Source organism: Limanda limanda, chromosome 9, assembly GCF_963576545.1.
Source record: "Limanda limanda chromosome 9, fLimLim1.1, whole genome shotgun sequence".
Taxonomy (NCBI): Eukaryota; Metazoa; Chordata; class Actinopteri; order Pleuronectiformes; family Pleuronectidae; genus Limanda; species Limanda limanda.
Genome location: NC_083644.1, coordinates 17,501,473 through 17,529,303, shown reverse-complemented (window position 1 = coordinate 17,529,303; position 27,831 = coordinate 17,501,473). Strand labels below are relative to the sequence as shown.

Below are 27,831 nucleotides of genomic sequence, written 5' to 3'. Positions count from 1 at the left end.
ATTGACATTTTTAAGCCCTTAACTTATGTATCCACTTGAAGTCAGAGTTAAAAATACTTCAGTTACCAGTGCAATTAAAATGAGCCTTTATGCAACTCATTAGAAAATGTCAGGAAAGGTTTTTCTCTGAGCACATCTTCTGAGGAGGAGTTACGGCACAGAGGAATGCTAATGTTCAAACACACATGCGAGCCACACAACACTCAGTTAAGGGCGGAGCTGAGCTGTGGCTCGAAGAACAGATTCAAAAAGACGGACTTGAATCATCTGTTGCACGTTTTGAGGCAAAGCAACAGGCGAGAAAAAGTTGTAAAACGGCATCTTAAAAAAAACCTCAAAACCAGAACCAAAGACTGAAACCAGCATGACGTCACATCTGTGAGAAATTGCTGGAGAAATCAAGAATCAACAAACTAAATACAGACAAGGACTTAATGGAATTTAAAAGAGTTGCTGCTATTTATCTCTTCAAGACTTGCAGAAAAATTGGACGTGCTTCTCCTAAATACAAGTTTTGCTGAGTTATACATGCTCATGGGTCTGTAAGGCCCCAAAGGGAGTATTATAACCCCATGCATGTGTGAGTTGACTCTGCCTGGAGAGTGACAGGAGGCAGGAAAACACCAACCACATTACTGCTAATCATCAGGGGGCCTGCTGTAGCTGCCATGACAACAGGTGAATTTTCCATGTCCCTGTTGGACCCAATCTACAGTGAAGGCCACCAGTGTTTCCAACCCCACACCTCTGTGCACACTTATGTTAAGCCACAGGTGGTAAAACAGCACTTGAAGTGAGGCAGGGCTGCGATGGTAGAGTAAGAGCTGTTTGCTGAGCTATGGTTTCCATCACTTCACCTTATTTCACAGTTAAACAGAGCCACATCCTGTAACGTATCTGTTGAGGGCTCAAAGTAACCTTGACCTTTGCATGACCACGTCTGAGTGTGCTACATACTGCAGGGAGTGACCTCAACTACTGGCAGAGCCGAGAGCAGGACATTATGAACTCTATGAAATGTATTCTTTTGCGTGGAGGGACCAAACTCGAAATTGGTGGTGATTTGTTTTAAAATCTTAACAAATTCCAAATTTAATCCAGAGTTTTGGCAGTTGTGGGATAACATCATACTGACTGGAACAAAAAAAACAAAAGCACACCCACTTATTCAGACACGCAATCACACCCGGAAACCCAGGAAACAAAATACAAACATATGAAGTGTGCAAAAATGAAAAAGGTCACGCTAAATAAATAGGCCTGTAACTGATGCTCTTATTATGTAACTGTTTCTAAGTTAAATAAGTTCAAATAAAAAACTAACTACAGTGATAATCACATCCAAAAGAGCAGGCATGTGGCAAAGTGAATGTTAAGAATTACTGTAAGTCAGAGAACAATAGATATATCCCAATAGAGCAAATTATAAAATTAACAATTAATCAAACAAAGAAAATCCATCAGAAACTATTTAGATTTTTTAAGTAAAAAGTGCCAAACTTTCTATGGTTCCACATTCTTAGTTGTGAAGATTTTCTTCTCAACTTTATCTCAAAAGTGATTCCTGACAGAATATATTGTGTTTTCTGGGCTGTTAGTCAGACAAAAAACGGAAATTTGCTGGCACTGCTTTTGCTTTTGGCAACTTCCCCCAAAAATGTAATTTACTGACTAGATTTATCAATTCATCCAGAAAACATTTGACTGATTAAAGGTAATGAAAATGCTCATCGTTTGCAGCTCTACATCTCTATTTCTAAATAATCAAGGCTTTGAAATAATTATAAATCTTATTCTTCTTAGCTTTTGTTGATTAATAATAATGGTATTGAAATTAATCAGTTTGTTTGATTGTGACGACTAAAAGTCTCAAATCGCCCCCCCCCCTCCGATTTAGTTTGAATTCTACAATAAAAAGTTATATCTAACTTTTATTTTAGCTGAACTTATAGCCTCACTGCTCCTTCACAACACAAAGCTGCTTGAGAGTGAAAGAGAGACACTTGACCTGTAGAGGCCCTCGGACCAGGTTCACCATTAGTCCCATTGTCCCTGCTGTCACCATGCCAACAGAGCAAGACTTTTGTCACTTGTTTAGTGACAAGGGGTATTGATCTTTGACCACATGCTTCAAACCTCCTGCCCCACCAGGTAATCATGAGGGTTTAAAAGCTTAACATTACCCACAGTATCCAGAGTTTTTTTTTCTTTTATGTGGTAGTAATAAATACTCATTTCAGCTCTTTGGAACTGTTTTTTGAGAAACATATCTTATGTGTTATAAGTAATAGATACTACATGATTTTGTTGGCTAGCAGTTTTTGGTGAACTTTGGAAGTTATTTTGCGTGACAATAGGCAATTATAATAATGAAACACATACTGGACTATATCAAAATGATTGAAAAAAAGAATATAGGAAATTTTTCTTTTTGTTTGGGTTGCACTTAATACGCTGAAAGCTTTTATTATTTATGTTTTTGTGAAGTAATTGTTCAACAAAGTATTCAAGAAACCAAAACTTCTCAAGAACTCTTTCTGACTATTATGTCCAGGAATTAATCATATCAAGAAAGAAAAGGCTTAAAGACAGGCTTCAAGTTTCAAAAGTGGAAAAAGTGGTCAAATGAATAAAGACCAAAGAGATTAACAGTGACACATGGCGACGCCTAGAAATCCAAAACACGCTCTTGATGATTACGAATGGACCAAGGAAAGTGGACTGGAAAGGGTTAGTTACACCCCTGGGCATGTGCATTTCATCCCTTCGCCCACCCTGCAATTTCCTCTGAAATCAACTGGTTCTGTGACGGAGAAGAGCTATTACGTATAATTTATAATTCATAAGTTACTCATGCTGTGATTAAATAGTGACTGTTTATCGTCAGTTTGGGAAAAGGAAATCTCGTGACAGACAAAAATGGATTGAAATTTGATTAGCGTTGAGCTGTATAAACCTCCCCTTTGAAATCTCTACTTTACTTGATCCATTTCCCCACTGGCACAATTTCCTCCAGAGACCAGCACCGGTTTCTCCGCTCAGATCGGTGTTAAGTTGAAACCTTACCCTGCGGAAAGACACCACGTAGAAAGTGTCGCCCCGGCGGTTGATCTCGTCAAAGAAGTCACTGTAGGTGTGGTGAGGGGCGTAGTAGACCTGCAGCTCACTGCCAGGGCTCCTGATGGGAGATGGAGAATAACAAGATTATAATAAATAAAAACACTAAAAACACCTCATTATATTGACATGGCTTTTTCCCGAGACTGACAAGTATGTGTCTGATTTAGTGCTGATAATCAATGTTTTCTGCCAAAAAACTCTATTATATTTGGCTATTTTCATTGAGATTAAATTTTGTAACAGTTGTATCATCAAACTTGTATCACAGCAAGTCAAAACTTATACTTTTTTGACAAGTCGGCCCCTTTAACCCCAATACAGAGTGAGAATCAGCTTTTTATTGGCCAAGTACGTGAACACATTGAAGGAATTTGACTTTGGTTTAAAATAGATACAGTCAAAACTTAACTCATAACTTAAACAAGAGTGAATGACCCAGTATATACTGTAAATCAACATTTGAGAAGATAAGAGTGGAAGCAATACAAAAATATATAAATATACATAATTTATAGAAAGAAAGAATCTTCTATAAACATTAGATGCATGAGGACGGAAACCAACATTTTTGTTTTGTGTATTTCTATTCTGGCAAACCAGTGGCCCCACAGACGTCAACTGTTGAAAGGGACTTTTCCTGTTGTGTTTTGTATATTTGGATGTTTCATCGTCAGAGTAACAACCAGGACAAAAACTGTAGGTGGTGAAAAAAGCTGATCTTTGCCACTGAGTGACGTCCAGTAGGAACGGTTCTTACCGACCCCAACCTCTGACACAGTTTACAAAGGTAATCCTTCGAAATAAAAAAAAAATCCCACAAGGCACAATGTAAAAACTAAAAAACAATGCAGTTTGATATGTCTACAGGCTCTTTACGTCATCGACGAAGAACAAACACAACTCCAGTCATGCGGTCATCTACTTCAGCAGATCCCGCTGACGATAAACACTCCAGTCTGCAACTCCTCTGCTCACCATTTGACTTCACCACTGTGTTGAGTTTACCACACAAGTAGTAGTTACTGTGAATTTGTTCTGTTATTTACAGTATGCTCTGCCCTCTAGCTGTCAAAAAATGCTTGAATCAGCTTTAAAAATCAAAAGATAATTTTTTGGTCAAATGATTTAATTGTTTGAAACTGACATTACTCATTACATTCTGTGGAAGAGGCTTTAACTCACTTTTCCTCAGTAGTTTCTGTGTATTGAACGGTCACAATCTGGGCAGCCTCCTTATTCTCTGTTTTCTGTTTGGAACAAAGAGAAAGAGAATTAAATTTGATTGCTTCATAATAACATTGAGTAATAATTAGAGAAAGAGCAGGATTTAGTGTTGGCAACGCTGCGTAACACATAAACACAGACTCCATTCAAAACAATACAAGTGACCATTGTGTCAACACATTAAATCACAGAACTCTTTAGTCACACATGCAGAATAATAATATGAACAGAAATGTAAGTTTTAATAGTTTTTATGAAGTAAAATATGTTTGTTTTTACTTACTTTTACTTTGTTTATATGTTTAAATATAATAAAGTTTTAAGTGTGTGTAAAGAAATCTTAATACAGGTGAGAAGTAAACACATCAACCTTTCTGTTGATAGTCACATGACGAATGGGTCTATGCTAAGTGGGCAGCTCTTGGTAGATTGGACTTAGTGTGACAGAATTAGAAAGAAAATGATGGAAAAAAAGAGCAGGGGGCACTAATCCTAGAGCTCCCCTCTAAGTGTTGTGTTTACTTTCTCAGGGCTGTCAGATTAAACTCAGCCCAATAAAGAGAAATGAGAGGCGGAGAAAGGGAAGGTGGGAGAGGGCGATAGCGAGGGAGAGGTGGAATCCATGGTAGAGAAAGAGGTTTTGGTTTGCCAAAAACCCAATTTACCCTGAAAGCAATGGCTTGAAATAAAAGGGAAGTTTGGTTTTCTAAGCTTTGATGCCAACTCTGAACATTGTGTAAATTTCGTTCGCTTGGATCATTAGATTAGTTTTCCTGTTTTTCAAATCACGCTGCTCCCACTTACCAGAATGGTCCTGGTGGGTTTGTGATTGCCGTTACTCATGCGCCTGGATTTGGTTTGCTGCACTTCATGACGGTGGACCCAACCCCTCAGCTCATGGGCCAACCTGCCAGTCAAAGTTAATACAGGGGGTTTTCTTACATTTCAGAAAAGATGTAGTGGATTTTGTGGCAGGATTTAAGATTTTACAACTTACTCTTTGCACTTGGTCCTGTTAAGAGGAGGCTGGCAGGGCGGGGGGGGTCTGAGATAGAGGGGATCCTTCACCAACATCAGGGCCTTATCCTCAGAGCTGAAACAGAATAAAAAGCAGACAGAGGCTGTTAAATGAGGAGAACAGTGATACGTGTACAGGGTCCTGTTCAGATGCTCTGAAATGAGTTTAACAATTTCTAATCGCAATCTGGTGCAAATATATTCCACATGTTGAGAAAATGCTTTGAATGCAAACCCGGAGCCAACATGGCCGCACGCCCTCAGACAGAGGTGAAAACACTTCTGACGAGGAGCAAAAGCGGTACGATGAAGGATCCAGCGTGGCATCAATGTGCGGCCAATTATGTCTCTATCAGATTTCATTGGTTATTAATGAGACATGTGCACAAAAACGCTGACTTGCACAGAGACATGACATGATATGTCCACATGCTGCAGTAAATTATGATGAGAGTAATTATAAACATCCTACAGAGAAATGTACAGTCCTAGTGAGTCATATTTAAGGTTGTGTATTGTTTGGGATTTTTTTAATACCAGTGCTAAATCGATGTTTTTTATATATTTCATCTATCTTCCAGTGCCTAAACAGTGTCAGAACACACTTTAAAAGTGCAAAATAACGAGAATAGCAACCTTTGCTATTACTAAGATAGATTTGAAGTTTAAATTTAACATATGACTGTTAACACTTGAAAGTATAACTAACTTAAATATACAAATAAAAAATAAGAGCAACATTTTAAAAATGTACTAACAAATATCACAATATGATTAAGACCTAAACCAACTACAACGATTTAACACTTGATACAAGTTTCAGTGCTTAATACAGCAAAACCGGTCATCAATAGTCTGCCACCACCAGGGACAGGGACACCCACACTGCCGGCTGACGTGCTCAGCATTTGTTCCTCTCTTTACACAGAATCCTTTTATCTGAAATACAGCCACATTTTTGACCATTTAGCTTTAAGCATTTAGATTTTCCCAACCCTCGGGTTAGCCCATCTGATTATTCACAGTAACAGCCTAAAAGCCTGCCTTGTTACCATAAGGTACGTTTACATATATTGTGAGTCAGCATCACATTGCGAGACTCCCCCCACCCTCACATGTTACTGTGATTGTAATTAAAACTGTTATACTTTTGTGCAAGTGAATGATTATGCAGCCTGAGGTGGTGATGTAGACTGTCCACAGCCCGTAGCCACCTGCAGGGGGCTTGTTAAGAAAAACGTCTGCCACGACGTAATCCCCCCTCTGGGCCTCCCCGAACTGAGCCAAAAAACGTCAGCTACGCCTCACATTCCCGTCGCTAAACGTCCTGGAAATGGTTCCGCGAGACATAATGTCAGACCACAAAGACCTGATCATAACTATAACTGAGGGGCCCATTTTAACCTTCCAACTAAACACACCTTCCTGTTCTGTGGAATATAAAGATTAGGTTGCATATCTCGCCCCACCATCCTCCACTAGGCCGCATTTTGGTGCTTTCACCCCTTTTGTAAAAGCTAATCTGTTCCTTCCTGCCCGTGCTGGGATAATGCTGCCGGGAAACCTGATCCTACGGATGAATGTTTCACATTAACATGTGACATACCCTACGGAGAGATCTGACACAACACAGACTGGCAACGCCATGCAGACATCAGACGCTGACCACCACACAAAACATCACTTTCAGGACTTGGGGGTGCAGGTAATGTACCAAACAAGAGTGTTATTTATGCAATTTACAAATGAGACTGCTGGGCCTCTAGTGTATTTAAAGAAAGACAAATATATAACCCTTTAGAAAAATAAACCGTTACTTGCATTATAGGAATGGATGTCAAATAAGGCCTGACCCCAATTTCCCACCTTGTTACTCAAAGCACAAACTGCTGGCCAACTAGCCAGGTGCCTGGAAGCGCTCGAAAGGCAGACGTTTGGACAGAGTTGGTAATCGGCTGGCGCATGTGTTTACACGTGCTGTAATGAGCTGTACTAGTCAGACTCAGTGCAGGCACAGGTGCATCCTGGTCCGCTGACATGTTGCTTGAACATAGTGTTGTGAAAGGTGTTGTGGGGGTTGAGCTCATTACCTGTCGGCCGCCCCAGAGAGGCTGCTGTCAAGGGGCTCGGGGTCCGTCACGTCGATCGCCTCTGCCTCCGAGGAGAAACCCAGCAGGTGTCGACCGCTGTTCTGCACGGAGACAACTTGGAGCTTGGAGCCCGGACCACCCTGGAACAAACTGAATAAACAACAAGACAGGTGAGGTGAAGGGAGAGGAGACAGGTGAGGTGAAATCAGGACAGTCGGGCCGGAGGAAAACACACAGAAAATCACAAGAACTTGGTACTGGATAGAGATGACCACTGAATTCCATGAGGGCCACATCCTGTGCACAGCAGGGTTTTTCCCCATTTTTAGTCAAGCAGCAGAATCTGAACTCCGATCTAAACTGAATAACCCAAAGCACGCCGGGGCACACACACAAGCAAAAATACACAGTCTCTTTCAACAACATTACTGCACTGAGTGCCGTTTTCATTTCAAAGGATCTGACCTCAAAAGCTGGCATATTTCACATTCCAAAGGAGAGGCCGAACACAAAACACACAGATGAGAGAACAGGTACAGCGCACGCACACAAAGACACACACACACACACAGAGTTTAGCTACTGTGAATACAGCTAAAATCACAAAAGCAAACTCTCCTGTGGGTCTTAAGAAACTTGTTCATATTTAAGCTACAGTAAACGACTGAAAGAACACATTCCCAGCACATACTATCAAAGCCATCAACTCCAACAAGTAGATGCTTGCATCCTTGAGGAGAAAGTTATTCCCAGGAAAAGAACAAACATTTTTACAACATGAGAACAGGGAATCTGTCTTTAAACTTGGAGACAGACTCTTGGAGCGTGCCTTTTCGGGAATTACACAATCCCTGCAGCTTGGTGTAACAAAGCTCTTTTTCCTCAGGGTACTTTTACACAACTTTATTAAACTTTAACTTATTATTACAAGCAGAAATTAATTAAACTGCCACATAAAAAATGTTTTATACTTTTTTAATAATCTGAATGATCTTTTCTCCATATTTTTAAGTGGTAAATGTTTACTGTCCCTTCCAAGTTAACAGGTTGTTTCAAAGCTTATTCACCCATTAGTCACAAAGATCTATAAACTCTGACAACAACTTCAGAAGACTGGAGCTTAAACACAAGAGAAATATGGCACAGATTAACTTTTCAGTGTCGGCTGTTTCAAATTTGTCACGTTTAATTATTAGGCCGATATGTTAGTTACTGCAGAAAAGAGGTTCTGTTCTGAGGAAAAACACGAACATGTTGCTGCAATAGGAAATGTACTGTACTGTTTTCAATAAACGTTCTTGAGTCTTACATGAGAGCAGTAATTCCCACAGTGAGTCATGGGGCTTCCCATTTGTTTTCCTTCAGTAAACTTACACTTTTTGCCATTTTTGCCATTGAACAACAAACCATGTTATGGGGTAGGGCACTTAAAAGCATATAGACGTTCACTGTCATGAGCTCACCCCATTGGTCCAACATTAAGCACGAGGAACACCAAAACCACCATGACACACACGGCTCTCCTCTTGGGCGCTGTTGTCTTAAGTCCTGTGTTCTGCCGGGAGAAAGAAGAAACCATGTCAGATTGTCAGATGTGTTCACGACATTTTTACAGAAAAATGTCAGGCAAAGGCGGTAGAGCATGCAGGAGGCAGCACATTCTGCTAGGCAGAGCACAGCATCTGCCAGTGAATGTCTTAATTGATAACTTCGTCAGCGTCTTCTGCATGTAGGGTACCTCTGACTTACTTTGTCAATTTCTTCATCAAAACACAACTCACTCAGTACGTTTACATGATGGCAGAAACCCGATTTCGGCCGAAATCGGGTTTCTCTATCCATGGGGGGTTAACTGCTCTATCTCAGGGTACATGGCACTGAGAAATCCGACTCTTGTCCGAAAGCATTTCATACCCCGCTACGATAGGTGGCGCTGTTTTCATTACAGCTAGTGGTGATCCAGCCATTTCCGCTTGACCTCGTCACCACTAGCAACACAAAAACAACAACAGCCTTCAACTCAGCATGCGAGAAAGATGACGAACGGAGAGCAAGGTGAAGCTACGTCCCTCTACATGATGTTGTGCATGTTTACTCTAGGAGTACTGCGAATGCGAACGGCGCATTTGATTAGAATGGTAATGGCGAGTGCCGGCCGGCACCGGGCAGCGTCATTTTATCTACGTGTCGACTTCCGGGTCACGACCAGGGAGGGAGGGGGGGGCAGGATCTCAAGCATGCGCAAAGACGTCTTCTCCAGTTGTTGTCTAGCTTCCAGAGTTACATGCGCGCGTTGTCCGATATACAGCCAGATCCGATCTACTTATCTGGGGGTGGTTATCCGACTTCAGTCGGACACAAGAAATCTAGATTTGTGGAGTTACATGACATGGATCTTCGATTGAAACCGGACAACGCCAGAAATCGGGTTTCAATCGGACACATGTAACCGCAGTGACTGACTGAATTTACCAGCAATGTTCCTGCTGTATTCTCACATGGGCTTTGTCGGACGTTTTCCGAACAGTTTACAAGGGGGCTGGCAGGTAAAGTTACAGAAAACATCCTGAGCAACTGACTCAGAAATTTGCTATGTCACATACAGCCCCTCTGGAACATTTCAGGAAAATGTCCAGACTTAAGTGCATGTGTGAAAGTACACTGTGAATGCATAGTTTCTTTTTCTTTGTTAAATTTCTCATGAGATTTGTGTGTTACTTTTCAGTTACTTTTCAGTCTTGAAGCATTTCGTCTGTGTAAGGGCATCCACATTTGTGTGGAGGTCTCAGCAAATTCTAAACTCTTACCTCACTCAGCAGGCCTTCCAGCTGTCTCTTCAGGTTGCCATTCTCACACTTGAGCACCTCGTTCTCGCACAGCGCCACATTGAGGCGGGCCTCCAGCGTGAGCAGGTACTCTTTCTTTTTCTTCCGAGACAGCAATGCTGACTCGCGATTCTTTATCATGCGCTGCTGTCTCTGGGACAACTTTGACTGAGGTGAGACACAGACACAAAGGCACAAGAATAACATTTCATGTCACGACATCCATTTTACCCTTGATCCACTCGATGCCTATCCAAACAGGAAAGGGGCGATTATTTTGGGGAAAGCGGTGAATTGCCTGAGCCACCTGTTGAGCTGTACATCATTGGCTAATCATGACATCAAGTTTATTTATGCTCTAAAGGCTATTTGGTTTAAAAAGGTTTTTCATTCACTCACTATGAAAACATCTAAATGATTCTCTTGAAAATAAATAAAAAAGAAACCAGCAAGCACAAATTTACAACAGCGAATAGGCATTCTTAGATAAATATGTTATGCATACTTGTTCCTATTTACAGCTGCTTCCAGACTAACATTTTTTCTAATTTTTGCAGTAGTTCCCACTCGCTCTTATTCAGGATGTGATACCCTGAGCAAGACTGTCCGACTTCTTAAAACAAGATGTGAAAGCAGACGAGAAGTCTGAAAATGGGTCCCTGGCAGAGAAGAAGAAGAGAGAGACATCCTATAAAAGGTCAGTCAAAAGTAAACGGAAGAAACGAAGGGGAGCCTGACGTCTGACCTGTAGGACCTACTTTGTTTTTCTCACCGGGAGAACCCTCAGGCTGCTAAAGCTCCAGTTTACTTTAGTGACAGATTAATAAATAGACATGTTTAAGACGTGTCGTGATGTTAACGACACCTCTGCAACAAATCAGGGCTTTAACGCTGCTCTCAAAGAAACCTGTGAGTGCATGTGATCAAGCTTCTGCTAAAACAATATTTATGCCCACATCCTGTGAGAGGTCAAGAGGCCTCTTTCAATACCTCTGTTCTATACGTGAAGAAGTACGTGTTTACGGAGCGTGTCACAGTTTGAGGAATGGGTTCACATCAGAGACACATAAACACTGAGGAACTTTGTACGCTGTAGGTCTTGATGTAAAAAAAAGAAAAAGAAAAGTCCAGCCACCTTAATTGCTGTAATTAGTCTTACATGCTTAAGTTCATCTGCAAATAAATATATTAGATATTCAGCATTTTACTGTTTAGATTCTCTGGATTGATCCATTTCAGATCAGCACTGGATAAACTTTAAAAAGACAAAAAGAAAATGTAAAAAGAATCAAACCAATGAGTAAATAAATACATGAGAGCTCTAACCCTAACCCTAACCCTCCCGTAGGAAGGAGTAGTGGGATTTATTTCTACTTGAGGTCAGTGAGCAGTGACCTGAAATCACAGCCCTGCATTATACTAACCAGAAACAGCCCATATCTTGACATGACCTATCACCAATGAACACGACCAATATCCGTGATCACCTGAAAACCTCCATTGTTCATCAAGTCCCTATAGCTACCCCTCTACTGCCCTTCCCCTTCCCCAAACACCCTCCCACGGGTAATCTAAGGGCCTGGGTCTAATAGCCCCTCTGGTGATTAAGTTATTTGGATCCTAGTATTTGTGCTCCGTCTCCTGAGAAACCCGTCTGTCTCCCAGCACAGATCTGGGAGCCGTGCCACTAGCTTGAGCCTGGGAACGCTGCAAGTAAGCGGTTACCAGGGGGAGCGGAGACCATGGGGGAACCTTGCGTCGGCACAATGAGGCCGATGAGGGAAATGTGGGGCACGGGGCGAAAAAAGTGGCACCTCTCAATGAAGCCCATGAATTGACATGAGGCTAACACTGGTTCAAACTCTATTTTAAGTGTCATTGGAAAAATAAACAAGGAAAATTGCCATGGTCCCCGTGAGCAGGCCACATGCCACCAGCTGCTAGTGTGGACCTGTGGAGCCGGCCAGCTGCAGACAGCTGTTGGGAGGCTGATCAGTCAGTTACAGTCTTGGGGCGTCGTTCTTAGTAATGAAGGATTTATCAGCAGGGTGTTGCTGAAACTAATGAAGAATTTCTGCTCAACCACAAGCAAGAGTTAATAGGAAAACCCCAACAGATCTGCACATGCCCGACGGTCACGCTGCTGGTCAGGGTCTTTCCATCTTTTGCATCCAGCATCCAAAGGGTTACTGCAGGAGGAAGTGTGAGATGAACCATTAACCTACCCTAACGGGACGGGCGCCGTTTAACAAGTTGGGGTGAAAATGTCAGCTGATTTTACTGTAGGCCATAAAACAACTGTGGCACACCCTCCACAGGTGAAATAACTGTCAACCTGTGGTATTAAATTCTCTCAAAGAGTTAAGACAATTGACTGAAGAAATTTTAAATCACTTATTTATGTGTATGAGGGGAAAAAAGCAAGTTTTTCCCACTTACCAGACTTGGGACTGTTTTTACATTCTGGTATTTGGCACAAAATATGAGTGGGATGTAACAAACAAAATTCTTCATTAGCAACAGTAAGAATAGATTGTCTACCTGCCTTTGATTGTCAATAAACATTCAACTTACTGAAAAGTTTAGTATCTGACTGTGTTATGAAACAACAAGGGCTTCTCTGACTTGTTTATAGTAGTTTTTCTGCTGCATATTAGGGAAGCAGGTTTTACACATTACAGACAAGCGCAGACAGATGTGGTGACAAAAACATGAGCTGGAAATCCACTCAGCTAAAATACCCAACAGATTTTCAACACGACATATGGTTACTCTATAAAGTCAATATGGGGAAAACAAAATGCCATCTTGTTACATGGACTTGTCTGATGAAACCGGTTGGATCGGTGTCATTTTGCTGTCGAGGAAGCTGTCAAAGGGATTCGTTTTACTTTAAGTCCACCAATCGCACCGATTTGAAACCTTGGAAAATTAACAAGCATCGACATCTGGGTTAAATGTAGGAGGCCACTTTGTATCCAGAATCACAGCGGGCTTTCCTGGGGTCCCCTCCAGTAAATCCTCCCCCATCCTACAAATGGGAGGATTTGTTGAGGCCTGCAATTCCAGCCTGGGCTGTTATTCAGCCAGAGCTCAATCCTTCCTGTGCAGGAGCCCATTACATTACAGTGACCCGATCCCTGATGGCTGTTTACAGCTGTCGCAAAATGCTTCGCCCGGCACAACACCTGCCTGAAGCATGTAATCGTTAGCAGCCGTTTAACACCCGGGCTTACATCGACTAACTAGAGGCCGATAATACAGTACCGCCAAGAACATGAACAACCACACACACTGTAGATAGTACGACATGTAGCAACACCTGGCACAGGCATGCCATCTTTAACATGCATTTTACACACCGCCCTGGCCCACCTGGTCCACTGGCTATAAAGTGAACCCAGCTGCAACAAGTCCCAGCACCAGCGTACACTCACACAGCGGGGTTATGGCTCAAGAGCTTGTCAATGGGCCACGGAAATAACTACTGTCCATTTCAACAACTGCATAGTAACAATAGATGCTGAAATGATGTTAAGTAACGTTTGACGTTCAGTTTTTTTGTATTAAAAAGCAATAAAGGCTAAAAACAAATCCCCCTCTCAATTATTGTGTACAGCCCATCCCATTTTAATCACCTATTGTAAACTTTATTGACGTGGTTGGCTTTACAATTGAATGAGAGGCAAATATGTTTGGCTTCTGGGGTTTGGAATTCCCTGAAATTTCTGTTCATGTCTGGCATGAAAAGTTCTCAAGACTCCATTGTGCCAAATGATAATTGAACAAGTTCCTCGCTACTCTTTATTCGGGTGGTCAACATAGACACTCACAAAACAATAACCACTTGTAAAACTGTAGTTGAGTTTCTCATTTAAAAAACCCTTGATGGAAAACATTGTTAATGTCAAGACAAATGAAGCAGCCTGGTAAAACAGAGCATTCTGACATTAGCTTATGATTTATGTTTCTCATGTAAATGAGGAATGAAACAGTGATCATTCATGAAAGATGATAATAAGTGAAAAATAGCTCTACTTTCTGCGGTCATCCCAGTGTCACCACAGTTAAAGAGACATTTCATCAACCCACTTTAAGTCCAATGGTGCATTTGTGCAACTTCTCTCCCACACCAGTGTGAGCTGGACAGCAAAAGTAAATACGGTGTGAATGTGGAAGTCCTGTTCACAAAAATAAAACAAGACAAACAGAAGACGGAGTGAGAACATGTTTCTCAACTCGCTAAAGGTCAGACAAGAGCAAGCCATCAGGCACTGTTGCGCTGGAGACCAAAGCCTGAAACAACACTGAAGCCGCTGAAAGTCTCGGCATCTCCCAGTTTGCACGACGGAGGCAGACAGCTCGGACTGGGCTAAGAGATTTTGCAGAAAATCTGAACAAAAACAACAGCCTCAGTCCTTTGAAAGAATATGACTCTCCCACTCTAAATAAAACAGCACGGACAAAAGATGGGGAGCTATTCTTGAGAGACCACAAGTTTTAACTATAAAACAAAAAAAACTATAATATAGATTTCTTTTTTAACTTTTAAATCTCTGGTACAGTCCCTGCAGCACTCAACAGTACCTTACAAGTTTCTTTCAAAGCTCTGTGCCTTCCTGCGCTGTCATTTTGCAGAGCTATGAAAAAGGAGTGTGTGAAGAGGAGAACTAATGATGGTTAGTATGTGTGTGTGTGTGTGTGTGTGTTCTGTGCACTGCAGCTGTCCTGACGTCACCCCTGAAAGCAACACACGGACGGATCTTTGTCACCCACACAGAGTCATGTCCTTCAGTGGAACTGTCTGAACTACAATTACATCACATGTCTATGTTTCCAATGAAACCCCTCAGGTATGATCATCCACAGACTGTTCTGTGGCTCCATGACTGTATTGTCTGACTTTACTCTCAAAAATAATAGTTTGGGATGTTTAACACTTGGAATGACACAATAGAACATGCTATTGTTCTTTATTACATTTCTGATGAAGGATCTTTCAGTTATCGAGTGAAAATCATTAATTTCAACATTAAGTTTGGCATCACAACATAACAGTACACATCCATCGATTAATTTTCTATACAGTTTATCTGTTTATCTATCTTTAGGTTCACAGTGTGGAGCCAAACATATACACATAAAATCTTATAAGCATGCAGCTACATGGAAGCGCACACAAGCAAGTCCTTGCATGTCCACACACGCATAAACACCACTACTGAAAGTGCACATTATTCCTGTGAAGATGCAGTATGACCTTCAGAAGAGGAGATTGAGAAACTCTTCCCCTGAGCACAGGACTACCACTGCTGTTTTGATACACACAGACACTGTTTGACATCCATGTAAAACACTGTGGTCCCCCAGTTGGTTTGGATATTCAGGTGTCCATGATGCCTCTTATTATAACACTGTATGAACCAGTCTTTAATTCCACTGTCTTGATGTCACAGGAAATGACCTGACATTTTGTAACTATAGAAACACAGGTCCACTAAAGGCCATGTTGGTTCTAAATGGTCAATGTAAAACAAGTGGCCTGAGACCCCAGATCAATTTGCATTTTACGTTTTTTAAGATATAAACATACAAAGCAAGAATTGTAAACATGATTTTTCACCCATTTACCCCAGTTATAGCATTTCAAACTCTTGTGTTTCATAATACCACTCGAGTTGTCAGCCGATCAAAAATAAGGGATGATGAGAATAAAATAAAAAAGTATTTTTTTTGTACTTTTATAACGTTATGCCCAAATCTTTCAAATTACTTCTCATGAATACAGAAAATGAAAATCATTGTGTTAATGCAAAGATTAAGAGGTACAAATGTCATGATCGTCTCTGGTCTGTTTTTTCCCCACAGAAACAGGTGGATGGGAACACGCTTGCTGTTAATATCTCAGTGCTCCTGGACTATGTGCGGACTAGTAGGTAGGAAAACATAACTGACTCACATCATCATCTGAGGAAGAGGTTCGGACTGTGACGGAGACAGGCCTGTCCTGGCTGAGCGTTGGCATGGCGACCACATTGCTTGTGACGGCCTGTGGCGCCTGGATGTGTAGCACTTGGCTTGGCTGAGACAGCACTATAGGACGACCTGAGAGAAGCATTACACATAGACACTTAAATTACATGGGGTTAGCTTACCTAGCTATACTATAATCATACATCTACTCTATAATTAACACTGTTTAACAACGACTGTGATTATGTGTTTGTGTGTATCTTCTTACCCAACATATGTTACAATAACATAAACATTAATGCTAATATTTTATAAAAGCTGTAAAATCTATCAGTGTGGTGTTTGAGGAGCTTCCAGCTGCAGATGGCACTTTGAGCTCCTTGAACGCCCATCACATCTGATGACCTGTGTTGACCCCTTTAAAGACACTTTCTGAGTTTAAAGTACAGATGGAGAGGATGTTTACCATCTTGACCTGTGGTCCTTAACTTCCACATTCCTAACTGAGAGCTGTTCGGGAGTTATACGTGCATGAACGCACATAAACATGCACATGTGCACACATTTAAAAAAAAAAAAACAAGGTCTGACAGAAACTAGCCCAAACCTCAACAAGAAAAAACAATATTGTCTGTGTTACTAAATGTGCTGTTGGTGTAGGAGCCTCCCGCTATTTAGCCGACACCTCCCAGTGAGACTGTGCCAGGAACCATTCCTCAGAACCGACCCAGCAAGCTTCACCTCTAACGCTAAGCGAGTCTGTCAGTTCTAATAGTGCAGAAGTATTACCCAGGCCTGCTAATGAACGTGAGTGGTGCCAGCGTTATGTCTTGTGCTCAAGGTCTGTAAGAAGAATTCAAGAGGCTGAAAGTCAAAAGAAATTAAAAGCTTTGAGAAAACCAGTCAGCCTGTTTGTTCCCCGGAAACACACAACTACCGAGGTCAAACTCTATAAAATATGAACTCATCTGTTAACATCTTTGATTTCTTTGAATGCTTCATCTCCCTGAAGCATTGATCTCAATCATCAGCTGCAAGACCATCTTAAACCAATGAATCCTGTTACACTGAGCAGGCCTGACTTCCCTTCCATCTGGGGTCCTAAACTTGGATGACTTGGCCTTAGCCATCTTGACCATTACCAGGCAGACAAGAGAGCCAAGTTCAAAATTCATGTCATGAGAGTTTAGATGCTCCACTCAATTGGGTCCCAAGCAATGAGATAAGTATTTATATTGGCCTGGGTACTGTTGATGTAACACACAGGGGACCAGATTGGTAAACCAGGCAAGATGAAATGCAAATACACACACCAGCTGATAAGTAGTCTCTGGTTTACCTGTGGATTATGAAACATTTTCTTGATAATATGAATATATCAATGATGGACTTTTCTCAAAAACATTCAAAATGTAGGCATATTTTGGTTTTAAAAAGGCAAACATTTAACATCTGAATACAATTTGACCATAGAGTATAAAGCTGACCAGTGAGCAAAATATTAGGTTAGAGCACCCTCTGCTGGCCAAGACACAACAAAGTAAATGATTTCAGTGAAAAAGACAAATACATCACAAACAATAAACATTATTGATTCTATATCATACAAATTACAAAATATTCTTAGTGAATAACATCATCATGTTGCTTGCTAATATGTCCAGAGATCCCAATATCTGAGAAAACGTTTCCTAATGTGTTTCAATGTGTTGCAGTGAGACCTCTGACCTGGAGGGGGCGCTGGCTGGATGTTGACTGGAACTGGTTTGACCACAGGCAGCACAGTGGTCTGCAGGGGCTGGATGATGATCGTCTTGGTCTGCAGGGAAGCTCCTGCCTGAGCGAGCGGCACAGCTGTGATCAGCGGCCTCGGCTGGATGGAAACTTTTGGTCCGATCTTAATCGGCCTCTTGATGGACTGAGCTGGCTTGGCTGATGTGTGTGCGTGTGTGTGGGGGGGGGGAATTGGCAGGCGTGAGATAAGAAAAGGGAATTTATGTAAGTACAAGGAAAGGCTGAAGAAGTTTGCTTCCATAACAGAATGTTTCTTGTAGTCCTGCCTGGTTTAGGACAAAGAGTTCAAATGTAGACGACGACTAAAAGAGCAAATAAGCAGATGCAAGGACTGCCTCACCTCGTGGGGTCTGACTGGTCCTCTTTGGAGCTGTCTTGGCTGGGGTAGGGTTTTCATAAAATCCACTGGACTCTGAGCAGACTGAGACAGGAGAGTGTTGCGACTGTAGCGACAGGGCCTCATCCTGGACAGAGAGGCAGAGAGACTTAGATCCTGTGACTAAATATCAGCAATGTGCTAAAGGGGAAGCAGTGGTTATAGTGACACTGAAAATGCATCTAAGATACAAATAATCCTTACTAAACAAGTCATACTCTATCTAAAACATGTAAAGACATCTGACCAGATATGGCTGATGAAGTGTCCTTGTTAATATTCAAAGACTCCAGGAGACAAACGTGTCCTTGGATCCAGACAGGGTGATTCAGTGAGCAGACATACGTGTGCAGACTGTGTTGGGGTCAGAAAGAGATGTAACCCACGTCCTTGTTCTGACACATTGTGAAAACATCTGCCCGCTAAATTATGCTAATGTCGCTGAAGTTGTCAGCGCCTTTTATCTAATGAGGGGGCAGGACACAGCTCAGATCGACAGCATATTATCAGTTTGACAAGGTGTTTAAGGCTTTTATTAATACTTGTGTGTGTGTGTGTGTGTCTGTGTGTGTATGTGTGTAGAGCAGCTGTCAATGTTCAAACACCATCTGGGTGAGGATTTCATTTGTCCTATCCATGCACGAACATGGACATATATTTAAATATTAACAAAATAAAGAGCACTAACAAAGGTAAAAATTTGCATTGGAAATGAAAGTCAAATGCTGAATCCTCAGGAGGACAAAGAGCTGAGGACAGTGACACTTACCTGTAGGGAGTAGGGGGACAGAGCCTCCACAGAGGAAGGAGAGGGGACAGAGCTCAGAGTGTGGGCAGGTGACAGAGACTCCAAACTCACCTCGCCATCTGGATACACAACGACAAACACACACACACAGAGATGACGTGCCATATATGAAGGGTTATGAGTACGGGATGTGTGTTAACGATCACTGGTTAATCACACACATTAAGTAGATATTATTCATCTATATAATGTGAAATATTACACCTCATGTTAAAACCTTGATGATGTCAATATCTCACATAACTGTGTCCACAAACTATGGCTGCCGTAATTCAATAAAGTAAATCTTATCTTAAAAAACAAACAGCCTACATAGTTCCCTCTCTAAATCAGCATAAACCATAGTTTCCAGAGGAGTTACACCTACTGAATGAGCTACACCAGGGTTTGTGGTAAGTGATATTACATTTCCAAGCCAGTTTGCGTCTTGCATAAAACAGTCAGACATTGCATCATTTTTCATCTGCATCACATATTATACAAATGTTTACTATCAGACAAAGAATCAAAACACACAAATTAGGAAACTTACTTAAAATGTTTAGTTATTGACAGTTTATCCGCAATCTGACTTTAACAAATGCAAATGCTTTGTTGTGTTTTTCTATTATAATTAAGTGATCATATTGCTTATATTACGCTGCAGGTATCAGGATTTCTCTTTCCAAATCATATTGAGAACTTCATTCATGTTTATGACAATGTTTTGTAATAGAGGATATCAGTATCGTTTTGAAAGATTTATAGTACCACTACACCATCACACAATATTATGACTGGTGGGGAGTGACTATTGAAAATCATTATAATCAACTTGCCACAATTTGATCACAGTGCAAAAGCACACACAGGTTCCATCATGTACTAGGGACGGGAATCGGCAGGGACCTCCCGATACGATACTATACTATCACGATACTTAGGTGGCGATACGATATGTATTGCGATTTCTGTGGGTATTGCAATTCTGTAAGTATTGCGATTCGATATTACAATTACCTGGGATTTCTTTTGGTTATTTATTTTTTTTAAATACTGGACCATGGAAAAATGTTGAATCATTCCTTCAAATACAACACAGTCAAATTCACTTAGAGCTTTACCAGTTTTATTTCAAATATTAACATTAACTTAATGACTGCCGGGCAGCCAATAGAGAAAATAAATAAAAATGTGCCCTATTATTGTATAGCCCCTGTCAACTGCACACAAACTGACAGATTAAGAAATGTATGCCACTGAGGCTACTTTTAAACAATAAATAAAAGGTAAATTAAATAGAATGAATAAAAGTTTAATTAAAATATAAACTTTGAAATAAACAAAAAGTATGCTATTGTTGTTTGCATGTAGCCGATGCAAAGCTAGTGCTTGGGTATGTTTAGATTCTTGTGCAAAAACAAGAGCTGGTCAACATGCTCTGGGGTGATGTTGCTCCCCCAATATATCCCCCCCGGTATAAACCAATAAATATGTTTTTAAAAAAAAAAAAAAAAAAAAATCGATTTGGGAGGCAGCATATCGATTTAAAATCGTCATTCACAAGAATCGCGATTTGTAACTGAATCAATTTTTCCCCCGATCCCTAATTTATACATCAGACTTTTTTACTTCTGCCTCGATTAGCACATGTTTTGCTGTACCTGTGTAGATGCTGTATGTGTCCACTTGATTCCACAGAGGTATATCAATATCAAAGTCCAGATCTGGAGCCTCGTTGGCCTGAGAAACCAAACACACAATTCTTAACCAGTGAATCGTATCAGCATGCAAATGTGAAACATCTTATTAATTAATAGCATAAACAATAGAAATGTAATTACTGACTTCATTTTTAAGTGAGTTGACAGTCAAGTGTTTAAGAAGCAGTCAATAAAACGCCTGTTACTGCCAACGGAAATTGTCTGACATTCACACTGCATCATTGTGTGAACTAGCACATTTCCTGTTGGCCACATTTCATGCGAGACCACATTCCATGATTAAAGTTTGCATACTGAGAGGAAGTGTTACTCACATAGCCAGGGTTCTGCAAGGCCTCAAGCAGGTCGACTGCATCTTCCAGGTTGTCAAGCTCATCGAACAGGCTTATGTCTGTGTGGTGACGACACATAGGACATACATGAGTCAGAGTATAATCAAGAGACAAACGTAGTGTTACAAGAAAAAGCTACTGATCGTTAGTTGGAGCCTTACATGTAACTATGTAATAATAACAATGATTATATTCAACTCTGGTTTTTATATTCAAAAACCAGAGTCACAAGGTGCTTCACAAAATGAAATAGTATTGCTAATGACCATATGACAACCAGATTATACTCAGCAATGTAATAAAACAGAACATGAAAAAAACTACTTTAAAACAATAAAATAAAACAACATAAAATATAAAAAAGCCAGTCAATAAAGGTACGTGTTTAATCTCTTTTTAAACTGAGCCTCTCCTCCTGCTGTCCTAAAACCATTAATCCTGCATTTGTTTTAATCCTGAATTGTTGGATTTTTAAACAACATGATTCTCTGATCCCAGGTTTCCATGAGAAGAGTAAATTGTGAAACATAAAGCGGAAACCAAACCACCATGGTGTGATATGTACTCTAGGAGCTTTGTCATTGTATTTCCGATTCTGTCATTAACCAATACAAACATGTATGGTAAATAGTAAAAAAAAATAGACAATAACACATACAAGTAATGATACAACAACAAAAGAAAAAAACTTGAGGAAACATACATATTAAAGAGCAAGGATAGCAACATAGAGGATACCCAGACCAAAAGTTATTGTTTTTGTTTCATCGTTTTAAGTTCCAGCTTCTTCTTGAACATATTCAATTATTCATATTAAGCAGCAAAGAGTAAACACGGTGGGAACATGCAGGTGTCCCCCAGCTGAGACGTGATTATTGACATGTTACACAGTGTTACATCATTAGCTAGCTAATGCTAACTGACTTGTAGCATGTGATGGAAACCCCCCCTTCTACCTCCACCTCAGGCTGAAGTGGTTTTGTAAGCAGCAGCATTGAGACAAATGTAAATTAAAAACATAATTAATAATAATAATAATAAAACGCAGCTGCATTCGTTAAACTGGACTTCCTGTATGTGTCTTGTGGTCGGTGTAGTAAACCGTCTCTTACCCCACTCTCCTCCCTGGTCGATGGACATGAGTCCGGTCTCACCGTCCATCCCTGGACTCTGCTGCTGCTCCTCCAAGTGTAACGTGAAGGCGGACGACATCCTCGTTTAAATTCATCAGTGAATAATCCCGCTGTGACAAGTTCCCACCGAGCGACGGTTCAGACGTGTGTTCATGTTTCAACTGTTTTGCTGCTCGACTTCCGCTTGACGCGAAGATACACGTCTGACTTTAGCATAAATCTACGGGTGCCGCCGAGGGACCAACGTGGGCAAAGCAGAACAGCTGACTCTACTGACGGTGCTGCTCCACCAGACCGCCAGGTGGCGTGATAGTACCGCATTCATGGTCAGAGACTGTGCTGTTGAGTTCCTCTCTGTTGAAAGTGAATGGTGACGACAATGAGTTCTTCCTTTGAAGTTTAGATTCTTGTTTTGTGTTCTTAACTTGTACTTAAAGGCTTTCTCTCCCTAACCCTCCAAACATGTCCTCACTTTGTAGGGTCCTTGCATAAAATATGGTCATCACAAAGATATAAGTACATAACACACACACACACACACACACACACACACACACACACACTTGTCTCTCAATAGTTGTGGGGACACTCAATGACATAATGTATTCCGTAGCCCCTTAACCTTACCTTAATCATCACAACTAAATGCCTGAAACTAACCTAATTCTAATCATAAACTAATTCTAACCCAAACTTTACTTTGCATGATTCCATTCATTGTGGACAGCCTAACCTAAACTTAATCTGTGACCCTAACCATGACCAATTCACATCTTACCCCTGACCTTAACCAGGACCTCAGAAATTGTACTTTGTTTTTTCACGACCAGGCTTTGGACCCCATGATGTCTACTAGTTTGGTATTTATGCTGGATTAGGTCCAAAAGAGGAAACAAAAAAAAGTGCACACGCACAGGTCATTCGTGGGGCCTAAACCTAACAGTGGTGACATTATGTGCTAAAAGTTAGTAGCAGGTGTACACTGGGCCTAATCCTTCATGGACATTTCAGGTCGTGGAGAGATTAACCTGAGGTGGTCTAGTTGATTCCCTGCTGGATTGGTTTAGCTCTCTTCTAAAAGAACAAACCCCCGGTCTGTTTTAACTTATTAAAGCATGGCAAAGACTAACAGGGGTCAACCATCTGCCAGAAGTCTGCAATCCACCTGTAACATAAAACCCAATCAACTAATGTAAGCAATCTGATTTCATGAATCACTGGTCAGTGCAGTGCATGCTCTCCATTCCCAGCATGACAGTGTGTCTGTGCACTTTTGTGGAGTAAGAGGTTGCCTTGCCTCAAAGTCAAAGTGTCAAACAGTCTCCACAGAGCTGAAAAATATAAGATGTGTGTCCTGATGGTAATGATAATGCAAGCATCTCAGATTGGAGTGGGGTGGTAATGGCCTGGATGATGTCTTCTGTCTGTGAACAGATCAGGGCTCATCATATTGATTGTGTGTAAAGCCCATTTGGACACAGGCACGGACAGCAGATTAACAGGTTGACCCGATATGAAGGCAGATTGGTTTTAACCAGACATTTGCGTGAAATGGATTTGGGGGCTTTGGTCAGGTTTCTATTGTCCATGTTAAAGATCTGTCAATATTCTTGTTATCTGAAAACCAGCCAGACCATTCATGAGCGTCTCATCCTGAAATTTAAATCCTTGGGTAATAAGAGACTTGACATGATCATGATATTTACAAATTGTCATAACATGATGATTTTGAAATAATGCATAGAAATTGTCACAGTATTTTTGGACTATTGCTATAATTCTTTGATTGACACCTCTTATCATACTCCAGAGCCAAGTAACAGTCCACACAAATCCTGCCTCTTCATCCAACAGTTATTGTCTATACGGCCAAATAAACTGTGGGCACTTGGAGAGCGCAAATACCTGCCATAGCCAACGATCTATCTTGCAATGTTAAAGAAAGAGGCAAAATAATTCCTTGATCCCCCTGCTTGTCTGGATCCATTCCAAACTGATGTTACCCCGAGCCATACCACATCCTTCCACCAAGTCTCCGTGAAATCAGTTCAGTTGATTTTGTGTGATCCTGCTTACAAACAAACAAACAAACACACAAACAAACAAACAGGGTTAGGGTTCAGTTTCCTAAATGTGGAATTATTTTCTCCATCAAGATCGATAGATTATTCCCGGGGAAAAGAGTGAAACCTTTGAAAAACGACGTTAACAATGTTAGAAAAAAGGGCAAACATGTGATCTTGATCGGACCCCGATTTTACTTCCTCGGAGAACGTATAACAATCAACACACCTAACTCTATCATGTTTTAAAGGAATCGACTGGTTAATGGGCGGTGCTTTTATACGGGTTGATCCATCCCCAACTTACTCTAGAGCAGGTTAGCTGTTCAGCATAAGTTACCATGGTGATTTATACTGATAAGAAGTGAACAAGCTTCATAGAACTAAAAACTCAGAATTCAACCTGAAGTTACCCCGCTAATTGCAAATCCTGCTTTATAGAACAGCTCTTAGTTGTTTTTGTGTTACTTTACTATACTAATAGATAAACCAACCAACAAACAAATGGGCGGGGGTGAAAACACAACATCCTTGGTGGAGGTGATGAATAAGAATCGATAATGACTTAACTGATTGATGGACATACCGTCATAAAAGTGCCATGCATGTTAGCCATCACCATTTCTACCAAAAACTGATCAAGTTATGTGTCTAAAGATTTGGTTCTTGGCCTTGATGAAAATGTTAACCTTAGTTATCTTGTTATAAATAGGTTGTTACAGTAAAATACGTAAATGAAATGGAGAACCCAAACCAAAACAATGCTATCACAAACAATGAACAAAGGCAAGAAGCCCCACGCCATTGATCAGACAATGTAAACCCAATTAGGGAGAGATCAGGAGAAACAAAAGGGTACCTGATGGTATTCATGTGACACAGTGCTTTTAGTTACAACCAAGTAAATTCGAATTAAAAAAGGCTACTTGGTGGTTGACAGACTGTGTGCAATTAGGCTTGCACAACGAAAAGACAAAGACACACGAGTGGATTTCTCACTGTAGATGTTGAAATGATGTCTGGACACTGGCTGCTGCAATCATTGGCATCATTTATATTGAATGGTGTCGTTAAGAAATGCTTAAAATAATTTGAGGTATTTTCGTCCCACGTGGCCACAACAGAGAAAAATCCGTTGTCAGTGAAAAGGAGGTGGAGGACGAGCTCCTTCTGAGCAAAGAGAAACCCCCTTTTAGCGAAAGGGAGTTCGAGCTACATTTCATCTTTTGTGTCCCAGATTGATGACCTATGAGATGGATGATGTTCTGTAGTGCTGTGTGGCATTGTCTTATCCCGGGCCGACACAAAGAGGGAGAACACTTATCATCTCAGACTTATGTATGGAGCAGGGGGGCAGGGGTTGTCAGAATGGTGAAGAGGGTCCAGGAGGGAGGGTGAGGCGAGGCGTAGGGTTCCCTCTGATAAAGCCTGATGGAGATGAGCTAATGACAGTGGAGGCAGATGGAGAGAGCCATCTCCCATGACGACGCAGCCAGAGACCTCCGTCCCGAAGCCAGAGAGGGACGGACGCAGAGAAATAAGAGGACAGGGGCCAAAAACAGAGAGAAGGAGAAAAGAGAGAGTAAAAAACAAACATGTTTTAGGTGTTGGATGCACGTGTGCTTCGACTCATGCATTATTGTTTACGTTCTGCAGCCGTCGGGTTCCAGTGTGACTTAGTTTGTGTTTGGTGTTTTTGGCTGCACTGGGACATGTAAGCAGGTGGCCCAGGTTTGTCGAGCTTGGTTTAGGATTAGACTTTGGGACATTGTTTGGTGGGAATGGTCCTGCATGTGAATACAAAGGGATTAGTGCAAAGGGTTGCTTCATTGACTGTGAGTTTGTGTGTGTGTGTGTGTGTGTGTGTGTGTGTGTGTGTGTGTGTGTGTGTGTGTGTGTGTTGGAGGGTGGGGGGCTCTGAAGTTGACGGATGGATTTGGATAGCAACGAAAACAATTTTTTTGCTGTAATTAGGAAAATAAATGAAATGAACTATTAGATGCCAAAAAAATCTATAATTGAGGGGCTTAAAATAAGTGCAAGATTCCACTTTATTTTTGGATATGAAAGATCTCTGGTGGCGTGCATGTATTTTCAGCAAGACTTAAAGAGAAGTGAACAACAAACAGCTAAAAGTTGAATTTGTAATATTAATAAAAAATAGAAAAACACATGTCCTCCCCAGTTCCCACGTTCCTCTCCTAATGCTCTGAGGAGGAAGGAGGAGGGGGGTGGAAAGAGAGCCCCCTACCAAAATCATCTCAATGCCTTGAACCATGTGCCACCATTAGGGACACACAAAGAGAGATGTGACAAATGACCATTTTAATGTCCCCCTCTTTGACTTTAATGAATTTATACGTTATCGTGGCCCTAATGGAGGCTGCGGTGGAGGGGCTGGCGCGCGGCCAGAACAAATGAAAAGCTCTGATTAGTGTAGAATGAGCCGAGAGGGAAAAAAAGCCCATTCATCTTGGTTAGCATCCTCCTGTGCTCTTTTATGGGTCGCTGTTACAAGGACGGTGGAGCCAGGGGTCCCCCCCCCCCCCCCATTAGAGCTGCAGCCCCAGATTTGGAGGGGGGGGGTCTGCTGAGTGGTCAGCGGCAGCAGCAGCGGCGGTGGACCCGGCGTTGACGGAGCGTCTGGCCGCTGCGCAGAGCACCGCTGTGAATGCCACAGTGCGGCGTGACTCCTGAATAACCTTCCGAGGTACCGGGAGCCTCACCCCTGCATGACCCCGCACTGCGAGCAGGGGTGTGGGGGGGCTCCGGGGGGTACCCAGACCAGGCCTCCCTCTCTGCAGCAGTAGGTAAACACATGGGGTAAAAAGATCCCCCTCAGGAGATTCGAAACAGAGCTCTGCGGTTACTCGAACAAATGTAACAGGATGCAAGCGACACTCCATTAGATATTTAATTAAAGACATGTGTATTAAAGCAGATTAGCATGGATAATTCGCAGGAAGGGGTATTTAGCAAGAAAAGCTGCAAAATAAAAATAGAAAAAGCTGCAGGACTACATGTGTGCTCAAAAACAAACTAACAAAAAGCTTACATTGTGGTGTTTCACATCTAAAGTGTAAGCAACACCCTCATCACTAATGTGTTGATATATTTAACACAATCTTGTATGAGCACATTTAGAGATATAATTAAAACCGATAACAATGCAGATTAACATGGATAGTTTTCAGGTGGATTGCATTGTTCTCATTTTTAAGTATTATAGTATCATGCATCCAAAAAAATGTGTGGGTGTGAATGATGCACATGTGTGTAAACTGCATGCCTGTGTGCTCAAAGCAGAAATAAATACACAAATAAAATGCTTCCATGCTGTATTCAAATCCATTCAGTCAGCCGTGTGCCCTCC

The 27,831-nt window shown here is 41.3% G+C and overlaps 1 protein-coding gene across 1 annotated transcript in view; it reads right to left on the bottom strand.

Moving 5' to 3' along the window:
* Positions 1–22,614, bottom strand: part of atf6 (activating transcription factor 6) — a 34,096-nt gene extending 11,482 nt beyond the window's left edge. Inside the window, exons 1-14 of the mRNA XM_061077728.1 lie at positions 22,375–22,614; positions 21,245–21,321; positions 20,871–20,949; positions 19,189–19,286; positions 18,384–18,507; positions 17,978–18,181; positions 16,236–16,381; positions 10,259–10,444; positions 8,915–9,006; positions 7,452–7,601; positions 5,342–5,437; positions 5,149–5,251; positions 4,303–4,367; positions 3,067–3,178 (exon numbers count right to left, since the gene is read on the bottom strand). Of these exons, the coding sequence (XP_060933711.1) occupies positions 3,067–3,178; positions 4,303–4,367; positions 5,149–5,251; positions 5,342–5,437; positions 7,452–7,601; positions 8,915–9,006; positions 10,259–10,444; positions 16,236–16,381; positions 17,978–18,181; positions 18,384–18,507; positions 19,189–19,286; positions 20,871–20,949; positions 21,245–21,321; positions 22,375–22,474 (1,632 nt within the window). The 5' untranslated portion in view covers positions 22,475–22,614. The remainder of the gene's footprint in view (positions 1–3,066; positions 3,179–4,302; positions 4,368–5,148; positions 5,252–5,341; positions 5,438–7,451; positions 7,602–8,914; positions 9,007–10,258; positions 10,445–16,235; positions 16,382–17,977; positions 18,182–18,383; positions 18,508–19,188; positions 19,287–20,870; positions 20,950–21,244; positions 21,322–22,374) is intronic.
* Between the last annotated feature and the right edge of the window lie 5,217 nt (positions 22,615–27,831).